General features: G+C 44.4%; 2 protein-coding genes across 2 annotated transcripts in view; one reads left to right on the plus strand and one right to left on the minus strand.

Moving 5' to 3' along the window:
- The window catches only part of LOC114641655 (zinc finger protein 420-like), a 58,354-nt gene extending 57,443 nt beyond the window's left edge, over positions 1-911 (minus strand). The window contains exon 1 of the mRNA XM_028790679.2: positions 802-911. The gene's annotated coding sequence lies outside the window, so the exon portion shown is untranslated. The remainder of the gene's footprint in view (positions 1-801) is intronic.
- A 15-nt stretch (positions 912-926) lies between these two features.
- Positions 927-18,077, plus strand: LOC114641698 (zinc finger protein OZF-like). Its single transcript, XM_028790725.2, has 3 exons — positions 927-1,041; positions 7,517-8,080; positions 16,118-18,077. The coding sequence occupies exons 2-3, from the start codon at positions 7,657-7,659 to the stop codon at positions 17,017-17,019; spliced, it is 1,326 nt and encodes a 441-aa protein (XP_028646558.1). The 5' UTR covers positions 927-1,041; positions 7,517-7,656; the 3' UTR covers positions 17,020-18,077.
- Positions 18,078-18,512: the final 435 nt, after the last annotated feature.

Consider the following 18,512-nt stretch of genomic DNA (forward strand, 5'->3'; position numbering starts at 1 on the left):
TCGTGGAAGGAAGTGAAGCCGACGTGCAGGACTGGTTAAGACCTACCAGTTATGGAGGTCCACACCAAATACTAAAAGCAAAGGTTCACATATTTTTGCCACTCACAGTTTATGGCATCGGGTTATTTCCTTTATACATAAATGGCCCAGTATGAAAGGAGTTTCGTCTCATTTGTTCAATTGTGTTCTCTTCACCTAGTTTTAGGCCAAGTGTGTCAATCTGACGATGCTCTAGGACTCATTTATTAAGGCATACGGAAAATTCTAAAGGGCTCACTAACTTTAAAGCACCATCGTATTTCGACTTTTACTCAACTATCATTTCCGAGTGCTCCTTACAAGTCTGCCCGCCATGTTATCTGACCTCCTCGGTGTCATTTCTTCCTTATTCAATATGAACTTCTAACACTTCTTTTTTTTTCTGTTTTACCTTCAATAAAGTCTTTTGGATGTCTCCAAGAATCAATTCCTCTTTATAGAAGTGCAATCAACCAGGAACGTGGGGTGAGTTATAACTGCGCACATTAAACGTGGGCTGAATAACAGTCAGGGGACGGGGCGAGCGAGCGGCTCATGACGACAACCTCCAGACCCGGACCAGTGTGAACATAAACGAATGAGTAAAAACTAAAACTGCTGGACTTTTGCTTACTGTCATTTCCATTCTCCCTTTCTCCAGATTCATCGCCCCGTGCCGCTGTTGTTTTCCCGACATTCCTGCCTCTGTTCTTCCCCCCTTTAGTTTCTTTTCGTCTCCCATAATTATTAATCTCACCCCCGCTCGATTATCCCGTTACTCACCGGCACTCTTCGGCCTACTCGACGCTCTTTTCTCTCTTGTCTTCCTTTTTTCCGGACACGCGAATCGAGTAGCGACAGGAAATCGCGAGTCCTCGTCGCATATCGATGACGTCACGCGCGGCGCTTTGTTTTCGTTCTTCTCGGGAGTATTCGGCTGCAGATCCTTCTCTTTCTTCCAGGATTTGAACCACGTGTTCGGACTTCTTTCCGACCTCAAAAGCAAATAAACGTTTGCGGAAGGTGAGACAAAGACAGACACGCGACTCTGGTATGTATGGGTGGGAATCAGAGCAGGGCGACAGGCCGAGGAGCTCCAGATTTATGGAAGGTGCCTGACGCCGGGCTGTCACGGCGGTTTGATGGAGGCAGACAGTTTCTCCTTCGTGAGTTTACTGCTAACTGCTCTCGGTATTCACTTCCAGTGTCCCGGCTCGGTGTTGGTGTGTTCTGTAGATAATAAGCCGCCAGTGGTGTTGACCTCTTCTTGCTCGTGCACTTTTGCCCGCCGTTTCTCCTGCTGATTTGACGCCGTCTTGCCTGTATGGGTCTCGTGCACGCGCAGCTCGCTCGCTCTGCTGTTCGCTCAGTCACCGCGCGCCGCCGCCGTCGTCGTCCTCACATCCGCGCTCTGATTTGTGATATGATGGGGTCGGTACCCTGCATGTGGAGCTCCGAGCCCGTTCGCAGTGGAGGGGTCACTCGTTTCCACGGCCGGCCCCTTGCTGTGGTAATGTGGACACGACTGCCCCCCGCAAAATGAACACTGAATACATAGAATTGTGCTCAGTTCAGTTAATAAGTATATAGACAGCTTTTTATAACACTTTGTTCTCCTCTGTGAGCCATCAACAAATCTGCAAGAGGGGGCATTCATTTCTGTGGCTGCTTGCAAGATGAGTACTGGAAGAACACAATTGGCCTCATTCTCTTTAAAAAAAACTTACATACAATCGTCAATGGAATTTATTTTTTATTTTATTCTGTCTGCTGGATAACATATGGATTTTACATGGCTGGGCATTTGCTATGGAAGTGTGTGTCCCCTGTCCGGTAGTTTCCAGTTACTCATCAATAATTGCAAATGCATGTAAAAACGGCAACAACCAACCATCCGGAACACGTCGCCGTGCACAAGAAGGCCAAGACAAAAGCCCACATTAGGCAGAGGATGCTGCACTTTACACGTCTTGCTGTGCAGTGACATTAATTGGCATGGAGTGGGGGGCATTGTGAGCAGAAGGGTCCTTGCAGGCCGCCGTCTTTCTGTAACCAGCTTCCTCCGTAACTGTGGGCCTTCTACAATAAGCCCACCTGAACTTGTAAAAGAATTCAAGGTGACAGAGCAGTGCTCCCATAAGACCCGTCCACTTGAATACTCCAGAAAGTTCCATGTATTTATTTAGACACTTGGCTGCTTAGTGAACCCTGGACAGATAAAGTTGTCCAACATTTATGTACAAAGATTGTAGGAGAGTCTCCTAAGTCACGTTTGTGTCTGCTGTGCCCCAAGGTGTCTTTTCACACTGGAGAGGACATTCATTTTACGACTGGACCTTTGCTAACGTATTGCAAATGGAATACTGGATGTACAAAATGATCTTGACCGCAATATTTAATAGTATACTATGGACACCAGGGGCTGCCACAGACAGACAATTTGCCACACAACACACGTTTATTTGCAGCTGGTTAGGTGCTTGGGTTTTGATCCCCATAACGCATCAGCAAAGTACACAGTCCCTTGTTCTTCTTCATTGTCTTCTCCGTCCTCTTCCTCCTCGGTTAGAGTGAGGTGCCTCCTTTTATGTTACCCCACGGAGGGCTGTAGGCAGCCAATCGGGATTAACTGGCACCACTCCCGGGTGAGGCTGGGGATCTCTGATTCAAATCCCATGAATGCCAGAAGTGAGTCTGCTCTGTTGGGCACAGCCCTTCACTTGCAATGGCTCCATCCTGGGTATGACGTTCATCTACATCCAGCCCCTCCAAGCAGATTGTTGAAGCAGGTTGACACGGCACGGGCTCCCTCAGCCCCACGAAGAAGGAGGGCAGGCAACAGAATTGAGATTTAATTGTACGACGTACAGACTTCGTTCCAAAAGGGATTGAGCAAACAACTAAAAGCAACTCTTACATTTATTACAATTCTTATCACACAAGTTATTATTAACCCTCATCTGACTCCTCAATATTTCACTGCTTAAGTTCCACCCCTTAATTAATCTTCCATTATCTCTCGGGCTGGGTGGGTGTTAAACTCTTCTCTGTCCATCATATCTGTCTGACAAGCCCCTACTTGCACTCCCCTTGTTTCCTAGCGCTTGCCAACTATTTACAACCCAAGAGTTTACTCTCCCTTTCTTATCAAGGGGCCCATCTCTTCCAAACTCCTTCCTGCACATTCAGACTTGAACTTTGAGAGATAATGGTGGTCTGTGGCTTATACAGGGTAATAAACTGCTCAAAAAAAATGAAAGGAACACTTTGAAAACACATCAGATCTCAGTGGGGAAACAAAATCCTGCTGACTCTCTCTACTGATATGGTAATGTGTTAGGAACAACTGCAGCACTGCCTGGCGGTGTCCCGGGATCCCAACAGGGGTTGTAGAGAACTCCATCTCCTATGGAGCCCAGCGGGAATCTGAGGCACCACTGCCACCCATGGGGCTGCCTTTAGGCGTCCCAGGGGAGAAACTGTTCTGTCCATGCTTGCTCCCCCCCGGTCCCCTCGGTGAAGAGGCATCCCTTCTGGTCATCTGTGACAATATATACAGTACTGTGCAAAAGTTTTAGGCAGGTGTGAAAAAATGCTGTAAACAAAGAATGCTTTCAGAAATATAAATAATGATTGTTTATTGTTATCAATTTACAAAATGCAAAGTGAGCGAACAAAAGAGAAATCTAAATCAAATCAATATTTGGTGTTACAACCTTTTGTCTTCAAACCAGCATCAATTCTTATAGGTCCACTTGCACAAAGTCAGGGGTTTTGTAGGATTCTAGTCAGGTGTTTGATCAACCAATTCTACCAAACAGGTGCTAATGATCATCAATGTCACACGGAGGTTGAAACACAGTCATTAACTGAAACAGAAACAGCTGTGTAGGAGGCTTCAAACTGGGTGAGGAACAGCCAAACTCTGCTACCAAGGTGAGTTTGTTTGACAGTTTCATGTCATGGCAAGATTGAGCACAGCAACAAGACACAAGGTAGTTCTACTTCATCAGCAAGGTCTCTCCCAGACAAAGATTTCAAAGCAGACTGGGGTTTCAAGATGTGCTGTTCAAGCTCTTTTGAAGAAGCACAAAGAAACGGGCAACGTTGAGGATCGTAGACGCAGTGGTCAGCCAAGGAAACTTGATGAATGACACATCAAGCTTATTAACCTTCGAAATCGGAAGATGTCCAGCAGTGCCATCAGCTCAGAACTGGCAGACACCAGTGGGACCCAGGTACACTCATCTACTGTCCGGAGAAGTCTGGCCAGAAGTGGTCTTCATGGAAGAGTTGCAGCCAAAAAGCCATACCTCCGATGTGGAAACAAGGCCAAGCGACTCAAGTATGCATGAAAACATAGAAACTGGGGTGCAGGAAAATGTCAGCAGGTGCTCTGGACTGATGAGTCAAAATTTGAAATATTTGGCTGTAGCAGAAGGCAGTTTGTTCGTCGAAGGGCTGGGGAGCGGTACAATAATGAGTGTCTGCAGGCAACAGTGAAGCATGGTGGAGGTTCTTTGAACGTTTGGGGCTGCATTTCTGCAAATGGAGTTGGAGATTTGGTCAGGATTAATGGTGTTCTCAATGCTGAGAAATACAGGCAGATACTTATCCATCATGCAGTACCATCAGGGAGGCGTATGATTGGCCCCAAATTTATTCAGCAGCAGGACAACGACCCCAAACATACAGTCAAAGTCATTAAGAACTATCATCAGCATAAAGAAGAACAAGAAGTCCTGGAAGTGATGGTATGGCCCCCACAGAGCCCTGATCTCAACATCATCGAGTGTGTCTGGGATTACATGAAGAGACAGAAGGATGTGAGGAAGCCTACATGAATTGTGAATTTCCCATTGGGATTAATAAAGTATCTATCTATCTATCTATCTATCTATCTATCTATCTATCTATCTATCTATCTATCTATCTATCTATCTATCTATCTATCTATCTATCTATCTACATCCACAGAAGATCTGTGCTTAGTTCTCCAAGATGTTTGGAACAACCTACCAGCCGAGTTCCTTCAAAAACTGTGTGCAAGTGTACCTAGAAGAATTGATGCTGTTTTGAAGGCAAAGGGTGGTCACACCAAATGATTTGATTTAGATTTCTCTTTTGTTCATTCACTGCATTTTGTTGATTGATGAAAATAAATGATTAACACTTCCATTTTTGAAAGCATTCTTTGTTTACAGCATTTTTTCACACCTGCCTAAAACTTTTGCAAAATACTGTACATGTATGTCAGATCTGTATGGGGAAAAAAATCCTGCTGGCTCTCTCTACTGCTATGGACTGATATGGTGATGTGTTAGGAATGAAAGGATGGAAATGAAAATGATGAACCAACAGGGAGAGGGCAGAATTCAGAGACACCCCAAAAATCAAAGGGACAAAATGAGGTGACAGGCAGGCGAGTCCATTTTGCCGAAATGTCATTGCAGCAACTCCAAATCGTACTCAGTAGTTTGTACACCAAAAGCCCCCCCCCCCATCCCCCCCCCCCCCAGATGAGACAACAGATGGTGTCCTGGGGATCTCCTCCCAGATCTGGACCAGGGCATCACTGAGCTCCTGGACAGGCTGAGGTGTCGGATGGACCCAAACATAATGTCCCACCCAGAGGTGTTCTGTTGTTTTGAGGTCAGGCGAGTGAGCGGGTGGGCCACTCAGTGGTGTCAATTCCTTCCTCCTCTCACAAACACATGAAGCTGGACATTGTTGTGCACCAGGAGGATCCAGGAGCCACTGCACCAGCATAGGGTCTGACAAGGGGTCCAAGGATTTCATCCCGATACCTAATGGCAGTCAAGGTGCCGTTGTCTAGCCCAGGGGTGGCGAACTCCAGGCCTCGAGTGCCACAGTGGCTGCAGGTTTTCATTCTTACCGTCTTCTTAATTAGTGACCAGGGACTAGCTTTTGCTGCTGATTACCTCTTTTAATTCACTTGACTCAGGCCCCATAGTTGTTTTTTTTTTCTTTAATTAGCAGCCAAACAATAATGAGACACAAAACAAGCCACCACGTGACCAGATCCCCTGTTCCCATCACACAATATCTGAAATTAAAGAGAGGTGATGGTCTTGGTAAGGTTGATCTCTCAGGTCACCAAAACATTTTGACGGTGCTCTTAGAAAGAAGAGAAAAACAACAGTTTTCGAAGAATGAGAGCAGCAACAAGCCATGGAATTAAATAACGGGTTTAATTAACAGCAAGAATTGGCTTCTCATTAAGAAAGTGATTGGAGTTTGAAGCCCCAGTTGAGCTGGTCATCTGTTAGCTCGTTTCACATCTCATTTCTGCTTGGCTGTCATTTAATGAAGAAAGGAATCCATTCAGACGGCTGCACTCTTTTGACAGGGCTATTAAAATGGAATGTAAAAGGAGTTAATTAGCAGTGAAAACTGGTCACTGATTAGGAAAAGGGTTAGAATGAAAATCTGTAGCTACCCCTGGTCTGGCCTGTAGAGGTCTGTGCGTCCCTCCAGCAGACTTTGTGAAAACCAATACTTGGGTCATTTTTCAAAACTTTTGGCCACGACTGTACTTTTTGTGGTGAAAAATCATCATGGGGGTGTTGAGAAGAGGTGGGCTTGTGTACCCCTGTAGTAAACACGTGGTTTGTTGGCTGAGCAGAACGCCTTCGTTATTCTGAGAACTAGAAGAGGCCATGGAGATGATGCGCGGCTTCACATGCACATACAGGTGAGGTGCTTCCGTGTGTGGTGATAATCGAGCCTTGACACGATAAAGAGGTCCGGGGCAGCCTCCCGTATAGTTGAGAATTGGCTGCTGATTGCAAGAAAAAGGTTGATGCAGAGGTCTTTACAGATGAGAGTCCCCAACGGAACTGAATAGGTCAGTAAACATGGCGGATATATAGTTAAAAAGCAGGAAGAGGAAGGGACCGGAACTGGAAATGAGGTCATCGGGCTACGCCTTCTTGGGATATGGAAATTAAGTCATTAGGAGGTGGGCTCCTCTGTTGGCCTGGAAGTGACGTTGTCCTGAGAGCCAGGTGGAATTTCCCACACGTGGACTGTGGGGAGATAAAAGAAGGAATTAGTGCACTCTGTCACCTCCTGGTCTGACCCGGGAATTACCTTCTTCTGAGCCCGTTAGCTTCCTCCTATATGTGCACGTGTGTGGCCAGAGTCATTTAGATGGCAGACCAGCCTTTATTAGATTCGTACTGCCTGTATAAAATGGTTGAAAGTGGGGGGCGGTGGAAAACGCATTTTGAAATGTTCTCCCCTTTCCCAGTTCTTGGTTTTGTCTCGAACACCTTGGGCTTTGTGTTTGTCTTCAGTTGGCTTTCACTTCAATTCTGCTGAGAGCTTCTTAGTCTGGCATGGAGGGCTCACAGTATTTCTAATCTCCCGTGAAAACTTAGTAGTTTTTGTCTGTGTTTGATAAAACTGGCTTGAAATGTTTTGACGTTTTCTCGGTGACCGCATGAAGTAATTCTACCACATTTATATTCGCTAGGTATAAAGGAGCCTCCCTCCCCCTGGTCCCAAGGCCATGCAGCAAGGTGTCTAACATTGTAAAGCGCCGCCCATGTGAGAAGAGAATCCTAGAAGAAACGAGGAGACACTTCAGAGGTGCGAAGAGTTTCCCACGGAGCCATGGCCTCCACCAGAGAGGAGGTCGAGGATGAAAGACTGCAACACCTTAAACAAGAGGACTGTGAATGGGGCACACCGGAGGATGTGTGTGTGAAACGGGAGGATTGCGAAGGACAAATTTCAGATTTTAAAGAGGAAGAGTCCAAGGGGGAGTGCGTTGAGATGAAAGTCGAGGAGTTAGAAGGCTTGTCCCTTGGTCTAGAACAGCAAAAGCACGAAAGGGGGAACATTTTCAAGTTAGATATTTGCAAAGAATCTCATTCCGGTTTACAGCCCTGGTCCAGTAATTCAGGACAACTGGCTCACCAGCAGAACCCTATGGAGCTGAAATCTGAGATTTCGGAGTCTGAAGAGAAACTGATTAAAGGAAACCGGAGAGAAGAAGAAGAAGAAGAGCAAAAGTCATCGGAGAGTGTTGGAATAAGTAAGTAATCGGGGAAAAAATGTAAAAAAAAAAAAAATCGGGAGTGGTCTCCCCTCGACTTTGTCTTATACTCAGAGTAGCTGTACCCCGTGGCATCACCCACATAGTAATGAAAACATTGAACACCAATAGACGTTGGCACCGTATTTGATCGTGTTCAGCTCTGACGAGAGAGCGTCCCCCGCGTGGGGAGAAAAGCACATGACCGTGATATCTCTGGCAATCAGCAGCTACCCTCTAAAATATACGTACCTCTGATCTCTCTCTCAAAAACGTCAAATGTTACTACTTAACAATCTGTAGACGATTATGTCTGCTGAACAAACTGGTATCGCTAGCTAAGTGGAGGCGAGGTGCGCTCCAACATGTGGTGAGACTAGCCCCGCCCCCCTGCTCTCAGCCCACAGCCACTCTCTTGGATTGGCATAAATACATCGGCACCTCAAGCAAACTCTGGTACTTAGTCACAAAATCAACCGGAAAGTTCAAACCAATCATAGAAAACATAGTAATTCTCTAGTGAACAGCAGACAGACATACAGACAGAACGCACTTGGACCACAAAATTTTTCAAACCGTTTTCTTAGCGAGCACCCATGAGCCAAGGGTAACCTACATTCCAAATTTCAAGTACTTATGGTTCAGGAGATTTTGTGATGAGCGAATCCGCAATATTTGGCTTTTATACAGTGCATCCAGAAAGTATTCACAGCGCATCACTTTTTCCACATTTTGTTATGTTACAGCCTTATTCCAAAATGGATTGAATTCATTTTTTTCCTCAGAATTCTACACACAACACCCCATAATGACAACGTGAAAAAAGTTTACTTGAGGTTTTTGCAAATTTATTAAAAATAAAAAAACTAAGAAATCCCATGTCCATAAGTATTCACAGCCTTTGCTCAATACTTTGTCGATGCACCTTTGGCAGCAATTCCAGCCTCAAGTCTTGTTGAATATGATGCCACAAGCTTGGCACACCTATCCTTGGCCAGTTTGGCCCATTCCTCTTTGCAGCACCTCTCAAGCTCCATCAGGTTGGATGGGAAGCGTCGGTGCACAGCCATTTTAAGATCTCTCCAGAGATGTTCAATGGGATTCAAGTCTGGGCTCTGGCTGGGCCACTCAAGGAAATTCACAGAGTTGTCCTGAAGCCACTCCTTTGATATCTTGGCTGTGTGCTTAGGGTCGTTGTCCTGCTGAAAGATGAACCGTCGCCCCAGTCTGAGGTCAAGAGCGCTCTGGAGCAGGTTTTCATCCAGGATGTCTCTGTACATTGCTGCAGTCATCTTTCCCTTTATCCTGACTAGTCTCCCAGTCCCTGCCACTGAAAAACATCCCCACAGCATGATGCTACACCACCATGCTTCACTGTAGGGATGGTATTGGCTTGGTGATGAGCGGTGCCTGGTTTCCTCCAATCGTGACGCCTGGCATTCACACCAAAGAGTTCAATCTTTGTCTCATCAGACCAGAGAATTTTCTTTCTCATGGTCTGAGAGTCCTTCAGGTGCCTTTTGGTAAACTCCAGGTGGGCTGCCATGTGCCTTTTACTAAGGAGTGGCTTCCGTCTGGCCACTCTACCATACAGGCCTGATTGGTGGATTGCTGCAGAGATGGTTGTCCTTTTGGAAGGTTCTCCTCTCTCCACAGAGGACCTCTGGAGCTCTGACAAAGTGACCATTGGGTTCTTGGTCACCTCCCTGACTAAGGCCCTTCTCCCCCGATCGCTCAGTTTAGATGGACGGCCAGCTCTAGGAACTTCTTCCAATTATGGATGATGGAGGCCACTGTGCTCATTGGGACCTTCAAAGCAGCAGAAATTTTTCTGTAACCTTCCCCAGATTTATGCCTCGAGACAATCCTGTCTCGTAGGTCTACAGACAATTCCTTTGACTTCATGCTTGGTTTGTGCTCTGACATGAACTGTCAACTGTAAGACCTTATACAGACAGGTGTGTGCCTTTCCAAATCATGTCCAGTCAACTGAATTTACCACAAGGTGGACTCCAATGAAGCTGCAGAAACATCTCAAGGATGATCAGGGGAAACAGGAGGCACCTGAGCTCAATTTTGAGCTTCATGGCAAAGGCTGTGAATACTTATGTACATGTGCTTTCTCAACTTTTTTATTTTTAATAAATTTGCAAAAACCTCAAGTAAACTTTTTTCACGTTGTCATTATGGGGTGTTGTGTGTAGAATTCGGAGGAAAAAAATGAATTTAATCCATTTTGGAATAAGGCTGTAACATAACAAAATGTGGAAAAAGTGATGAAGCGCTGTGAATACTTTCTGGATGCACTGTATATATAGATAGATTTGGGGATGGATATTTGAGGAGTAAACTGCTTATATTTTTATTTTCTGTACATTAACTCTTTCAGGGCGGATGTCGACTTCTGTTGAAATTCCGGGGTAGAGGACGGTAATCGGCTGTAAGCTGTGACTAATCTCGCCGTTAATATTTTAATTTACTAGATTTTCTCAAACCCCATCATAACTAATGGAGCACATTAAATGCTTTGTGTTAAGTGTTCCTCGCCCCCGTTGTTAATCTTAAACCGACTTCCTCTGGCACTTAGAGGAGCCGCAGGCAGCGATCGCCACGCAGAGTACACTCATTTCATGATACGCCAGCTCTCTAAACATTTAGAATGCTAAGATAAATACCTGATATCATTTTCATGATGAAATGCATTTAAGTGTGTATATTAAATATTAATTTTAAGATGAAGTTTAGTTTACAACATTCTACGAGAATAAAGTCGACATGTTGACTTTATTCTCAACATATATATTTTTTTTTTTCTTCACTGTGCCCCCAATACACTCCCATACGGTCGAGAGCTTCACGTGCCATCAGAATAATATGTTTGCACTATTAGCTGGTACACCTCTTGGGGTAGGACTTTGGGCTGAAAGGAAAAGAATTCAAAGTGAAAGAGTCAGAAATCACGTGACGGAGCGGAGAGGAGAGGCAGTGGGAGATTGGCGGAGTCGAGCACATGAAGACCACCCGCAGTCAGCACTTGTGGTGTGAGCTGGCAAAGGAAAGGTGCGGATCAGAACCGCAAACTTCACATACATTGAAGAAATGGCCAAAAACTGAGCGGGTGCAGAAAAGATTCGAAAAAAATAGATGGCAATCACTTAAAACGGTTCAAATATCATTCATAGTTAAAATGCACGGCAGGTCAAAACTCTTTAGAGATGCGTGAGGCCCGGTGCCTCCTCCTTGGAACGAACGTCTCCCCGGTTTACCCTCAACACGAGGAGACGTCCCGCCGACTGGCACAGCCAACCCCTCTAAAACAGGCTCGGCTCTCGGCTGGATGCAGGCACCAAACAGGGATCCCAAATCTGAGCTTCGCCTCGTCCCATCCATCTCCTGCTGCCTACCCCCGGACTTACGGGGGAGCCCACGGTGAGGATTGGGTCACTCCAGCTTCTAGTAATACTTAGACCCTATTGGGCCCCCCCTCGAGTGTTCATCCTTCGCTACCCTTAGGGCTCCACACCTCCATCTTATTTCATTGGCTTGCACACCTCCTGCCGCCCTCCATCATCTCTTCTTGCATTGCAGCCTCCATTCCCTGCAGTGGCCCCCTCTGTTCTTTGTTCTCTTTATTTCTTTCCGTCTGTTCTTCCCCTTCGGCTGTGCAGGCTCCTCTTATCTCACCCCCCTGACTGGGTGCAGGTGTGACACACCACTACCTCTGAGGCACGAGTGACCCTCGCATTCACACGTGTATGTGCACCATCATCCAGGAGCCCCACTGGACCTGAGAATTTATTTAAAATCCGCTCTCTACCACGGACCACTTAAGACACGGTGGTGCTGCAGTTAAGGCACAAATGTGGACAGAGAAAATACAAAATCTTCACCTCTGCACAGTTGGAGCTACTGGAAAGGTTCTGGTCAAAGAGTTCTGTCTTAGAGTTTTATTCAGACCGAGTGGGTGTCACGTCCACAAACTCCGATTCTCGCACACAGATAGACGGATTTCTAAAAACTGTGAACCTGTCCTCCTTTAGCCCACCTCACATTGCTTTTTATACATTTATGTAATGTACACATACACAATATTAGGTGAACTCTGATAAATCAGTATGCACTTAGGACATTAACATACCACAAATCATACCATAATATTGTCAAACTAAAAAAAGCCAGGGCCTATCCCGGCAGTGTCAGACGCCAACCCTATAGGGGGTGCCAGTCCATCCCAGGCCTCTTCACCCCCCACTCTAATTGGGCCAATTTAGAATCACCAGCTCACCTGACTTGAAAACTTTTGGAGATTTCAAAGTAGAACTGGAGTGATAATAACTGATGACATTTATATTGCACTTTTTCTCACCACTCAAAGTGTTACCACACAGGGAGGACCCAGACGTCAACCCGTGATCGCCTTACTACAAGGCATTAGTGCTATCACAATGCCACCTGTGACCCCCAAAGGAAAATGTGGGCAGACATACAGGGAACATGTAAAGTCCAACTGGACAACAACGGGGTACAGAAATACACCTCTGAGCTCTGGAATCATGCGACAGCTGTGCTAAACGCTTCACAGCCATTCCACCCTAATTCAAGTGTATGTATCTATCTATCTATCTATCTATCTATCTATCTATCTATCTATCTATCTATCTATCTATCTATCTATCTATCTATCTATCTATCTATCTATCTATCTATCTATCTATCTATCTATCTATCTATCTATCTATCTATCTATCTATCTATGAGAGAGAGAGATAGATATAAATATATATACATAGATAGATATATTATGGCACTAACAGACATACCAGCCACCCTACCTTGCACATACAGACACAGAAGGCATGAGTTCAAATCGCATAAGCTTTTTATTTTCTTTTTCTCCCACATGACCGGCATCATCACGTCCTTCCATGAGAACCCTGAATACACTGAGGACTGATCATTTAGGTTAGGTAGAATGCCTGGAGGGGGCTGGGTGGTCTCATGGCCTGGAACCCCTGCAGATTTTACTTTTTCTCCAGCTGTCTGGAGTTTTTTTTTTTTTGGTTTTTTTTGTCCTCCCTGGCCATCGGACCTTACTCATATTCAATGTTAATTAGTGTTCTCTTATTTTAATTCTTTTTTTGTCTTTTTTCTCTTTCTTCATCATGTAAAGCACTTTGAGCTACATTATTTGTATGAAAATGTGCTATAGAAATAAATGTTGTTGTTGTGGGAAACGTTTTCCCCATCTCCCACAAGTCTAGCACAGTCCCAAAAGCCCAAGCACAATTCCACGCAAATTCTTCTTTGTCTTCTCTTTCTCTATTTTCCTGCCACCTCCACTCCTCTCCTTGCAAACTCTGTCCTGCACCTCCCGACCCTGGCTCCCAGAGTAGCGGTTGTTGGCCCCTTTTATAAAGCAACTGGAAGTGCTCCAGGTTTGGAGGAAGAACTACCCATGAAGGCACAGCAGTTGCTGTAGCACCCCCTGGCAGTGCTCATGGACCCCAACAGGGCTGTACCAAAATCCAATTCCCATGGAGCCCTGTGTGAGTCTAAAGCACCGCGGCAACCCAGGGGGGCTGCCATCTGGTGCTCCGGGGGAGGTAACACTCTGGCCATGCTTGCTCCCCCAGTCTGTATACAGTCATATGAAAAAGTTTGGTACCCCCTCTTAATTCTTTGGATTTTTGTTTCTCATTGGTTGAGCTTTCAAAGTAGCAACTTCCTTTTAATATACGACATGCCTTATAGACACAGTAGTATTTCAGCAGTGACATTAAGTTTATTGGATTAACAGAAAATATGCAACATGCATCATAACAAAATTAGACAGGTGCATAAATGTGGGCACCCCAACAGAGATATGACATCAATACTCAGTTGAGCCTCCTTTTGCTAATCTAACAGCCTCTAGACGCTGTCCTCCTGTAGCCTCTGAGGAGTGTCTGATTCTGGATGGAGGTATTGTTGACCATTCTTCATACAAAATCTCTCCAGTTCAGTTCAATTTGATGGACAGCCTGCTTCAAATCATCCCATAGATTTTCAATGATCTTCAAGTCAGGGGACTGTGACGGCCATTCCAGAACATTGTACTTCTCCCTCTGCATGAATGCCTTTGTTGATTTCCAGCTGTGTTTTGGGTCATCGTCTTGTTGGAATATCCAACCCCAGCATAACTTCAACTTTGTGACTGATGCTTGAACAATATCCTGAAGAATTTGTTGATATTGGGTTGAATTCATCTGACCCTCAACTTTAACAAGGGCCCCAGTCCCTGAACTAGCTGCACAGCCCCACAGCATGATGGAACCTCCACCAAATTTGACAGGAGGTAGCAGATGTTTTTCTTGGAATGCGGTGTTCTTCTTCCACCATGCAAAACACTTTTTGTTCTGACCAAATAACTCCATTTTTGTCTCATCAGTCCAAAGCACTTTGTTCCAAAATGAATCTGGCTTGTCTAAATGAGCATTGGCATACAACAAGCGACTCTGTTTGTGACGTGAGTGCAGAAAAGGGCTTCTTTCTCATCACCCTGCCATACAGATGTTCTTTGTGCAAATTGCGCTGAATTGTAGAACGATGTCCAGATACACCATCTGCAGCCAGATGTTCTTGCAGGTCTTTGGAGGTGATCTGTGGGTTGTCTGTAACCATTCTCACAATCCTGCTCATATGCCGCTCTTGTATTTGTCTTGGCCTGCCAGACCTGCTGGGTTTAACAGCAACTGTGCCTGTGGCCTTCCATTTCCTGATTCCATTCCTTACAGTTACAGAAACTGACAGTTTAAACCTCTGAGATGGCTTTTTGTAGCTTTCCCCTAAACCAGGAGACTCAACAATCTTTGTTTTCAGATCTTTGGAGAGTTGCTTTGAGGATCCCATGATGTCTGTCACTCTTCAGAGGAGAGTCAAAGGGAAGGAAGCACAACTTGTAATTGACCACCTTAAATACCTTTATATCTCAGGATTGGACACACTGGTCTATGAAGGGTTAACGAGCTCATCACACCAATTTGGTGTTGTAAGTAATCAGCATTGAGCAGTGACAGGCATTCAAATCAGCACAATGACAAGGGGTCCCACATTTGTACCCAGCCAGTTTTTCACATTTGATTTCATTTCATACAACTAAATACTGTGTCACTAAAAATCTTTGTTCGGAAAACACCGCAGTACTCTGATGTTCCTAGGAAATGAAAGACAGACCACTGTTATCTTTTTTGTTGAAAGGAGAGTCAATTATTATGCAGGCTGAGAGGGGTTCCCAAACTTTTTCATATGACTGTGATGGATAGATAAGTATAAACTTGGTTCTTCTCCCATCATAAATTATGAATTAAACTACATGGCAGAAGAGAAAATCCAGATTCACATCCCAAAGACTGCCATTGGGGTCAGTCATCTGCCCACCCAGCCCCTTCCCGCTACTCCACAATGCATCACAATGGAGGTGAATTTTAAAAGTTATGGAGGAATAAGACAAAAATCTGAGACTGGGTCCATCATTGAAGAAGTCGCATCCACTGCAGGGTCCTGTTAAAGATTAGGAGGACAGAAATGAGAGGAACAACAAAAGAATGAGACTTAGTAAGAACAGACAGGTGACGATTGTGACCATTGGACACAGAGGGCATTGAATTTGAGTGTGGTGGCATTCACATAAAAATCCTACTTCATCAGCTTCACTTTTCAAGTCCTGTTCATCCATTTTCTTCACCTGGGGTCACAAGCAGTTTTCGAAGTACGGCAGACTCTAACCCGAGAATGGATGCCAATCCATCGCAGGGCACACTGGCACACATATCCACACTTAGTTGCATCAGACAGTGATTAATACAGCTGACACATCAAAAAAGATGAAGATGGAAAAACTGAGAGACAGCTAGAGAACATGAAGAGTCCACTCACAGTGGCCAGACCTGGGTTGGAGCTGAGGGGAGAGACAGCAACACCAACTAGTGTGATTGTTAAGTGTTTTATACTAATTTATTTACAAACACACAAAAATGCTAAACTGTTGTATTATTACAGATTTCCAGGAGAATGGCAGCCTCTCCCCAACTTCATTTCCTGAGACATCTCTTCAGTGCAGACTGAAGAACAAACAGGACAAGGGGAAGATGAAGAAATCAACAAGAGGATCGGAGCGTTTGATAGCAGCCTCTTTCCAGTATAGTTCTCTTACTGGTGAAACACTAACAAAAACAGAAGCCATCCACCCTGATGAACAAACAGTGCATAATACTGATCTAGAGGCCCTGTATGCCAGTGGAAAATGTGGAAAAACATCTAAGAACAAACCGGACTGTAAAGATAAGTCAGTTCATACAAGTCAGAAGCCATATGCTTGTTCTGAATGTGGCAAATTATTTCTGCATATAAACAGCCTATACAGGCATAAAAGAATTCACAATGAGGAAACCCCCCCTTGCTGTCCAGAGTGTGGCAAGAAATTCCGCCGTAACAATGCTCTTCAGTGGCACTTATGTCTTCACAGTGGAGAGAAGCCATATAGCTGTGTCGAATGTGGTAAAAGGTTTTCTCATAAAAGGAGTCTTCAAAATCATACAAAAATTCACACTGGAGACAAGCCTTACTGCTGTTCTGAATGCGGCAAAGGATTCTCACTTTTAGGTAACTTTCATAACCACTTAAGAATTCACAGTGGAGAGAAGCCTTATTGTTGTAGTGAATGTGGCAAACGATTCACACAAAGAAGCACCCTACGGAGGCACATCAGAATTCACACTGGAGAGAAACCTCACTGTTGTTCAGAATGTGGCAAACGATTCTCACAAATAAGCAGTCTTCAGAGGCACAGACGAATTCACACCGGAGAGAAGCCGTATAGCTGTACGGAATGTGGCAAACAATTCTCTAACAGTAGCCATCTTCAGAGGCACACACAAATTCACACTGGAGAAAAGCCATAAAACTGTTTGGGATGTAGCAAAGGATTCTCTCACCATGGCTGTTTTCAGGAGCACACACAAATGTTTGTAGAGGAGAGAAGCTGAATATGGTAAATGATTTTCCACTTGGAATTAGCTGGCAACTATAGACCTCACATAAACCTGTACATTGTGGAGTCAACTCACCGCAGCAAACGCCTGACTTTTGCACAGACCTTTTGAATTAATTCTCCGATTACCAGATGCATTTCCATTTTGTGTTATTATAGACCAGTAACGGCGTACTGCATGATAATGTGCAGTGAATCCACTTGACTTGAGCATTCCTAGTTTTCATCCTCTTTCTCTGAACGTTTATCATTCATTTGCTCAGAGGTTGATACGCTTGCTCCTTCCTGAGCAGCTCTTCTTTTTTCCACCCTAGCGGCCCGCTTCTCTTCTTTCGTCGGCATCTTTTTGCGTTAAAACTAATTAAGTCCGTATTTGTGTTGCAATTACTTAGTACGTTTTCCTTAATATTTTTCACTTAAGCTGGCACTTAAATCTTCAATCTGCCTCAGGAATAATTTAAGATATGAAGAGATAGAGGAAGTGATGGTGAAGGTGGGAAGGATGAGAACGGCGCCCTTACACATACGCTGCACGGCTGCTGCCGAGAATTGATTCTACTATAAAATAAAAAGAATAAGCGGAACAACCTTGGAGCTCAATCATCACCCCTAAAGCAGATAGTAGAGGTCACGTAGTATATGTGTACTAAATTTCAGGTGAACAGTTCAAACAGTTTGCGAGCTACAGATGATTTAAAATCCTGGACAGACAAATGGAGAGCCACGGTAGTGTATTATATATAAAGATCGAGTGTTACTTGTTGTTCAACTGCTGAAAAGACCACCACTGTCTTTGTTACATGTTTGTCTACTGTTTAACAATTAAATAAAAATCTAAACTTTTCCAAGATGCAGATTTATTACGGACAATGTAAATTTCCTAACTCATCAGATCTTCAAGGAATGGCCATATCATGGATGGTTCTACAGGGTTGTTGAAAGAAACGTATCTACAGGATGAGGACCAGCGCAGAAGTGACCGTTTTTATAATGAGGGTTTCTGTTTTACTGATATATCCTGTAGAGAAAAGCCAAGCAAAATGACCCCTTTTATTGGCTAACTAAAAAGATTACAATATGCAAGCTTTCGAGGCAACTCAGGCCCCTTCTTCAGGCAAAGATGTAATCCAGAAACTGGAGTTCCCTGTGTTTATATACACACTCTAGGACAAGAAACAACATTGGTAAATCTTTAAATGAGAAATTTTAAATGTAAAAAAATAATAGATTCATTCAGGCTAGGGTTCATTTAACAGGAGAGAGCAGAACAATGTATGGTCAAGATCTCTGGATAAGATAACTGTCCACCAAAGTCTTTTGAAGTTTCTGATGAGTTTTTCAAAACAATGTGCGTCTGTAGACAGGTTGTCTGTCAGTCTGAGAGATGTAAACAATCCTCATATC

This window comes from Erpetoichthys calabaricus, chromosome 5, assembly GCF_900747795.2.
Source record: "Erpetoichthys calabaricus chromosome 5, fErpCal1.3, whole genome shotgun sequence".
NCBI lineage: Eukaryota > Metazoa > Chordata > Cladistia > Polypteriformes > Polypteridae > Erpetoichthys > Erpetoichthys calabaricus.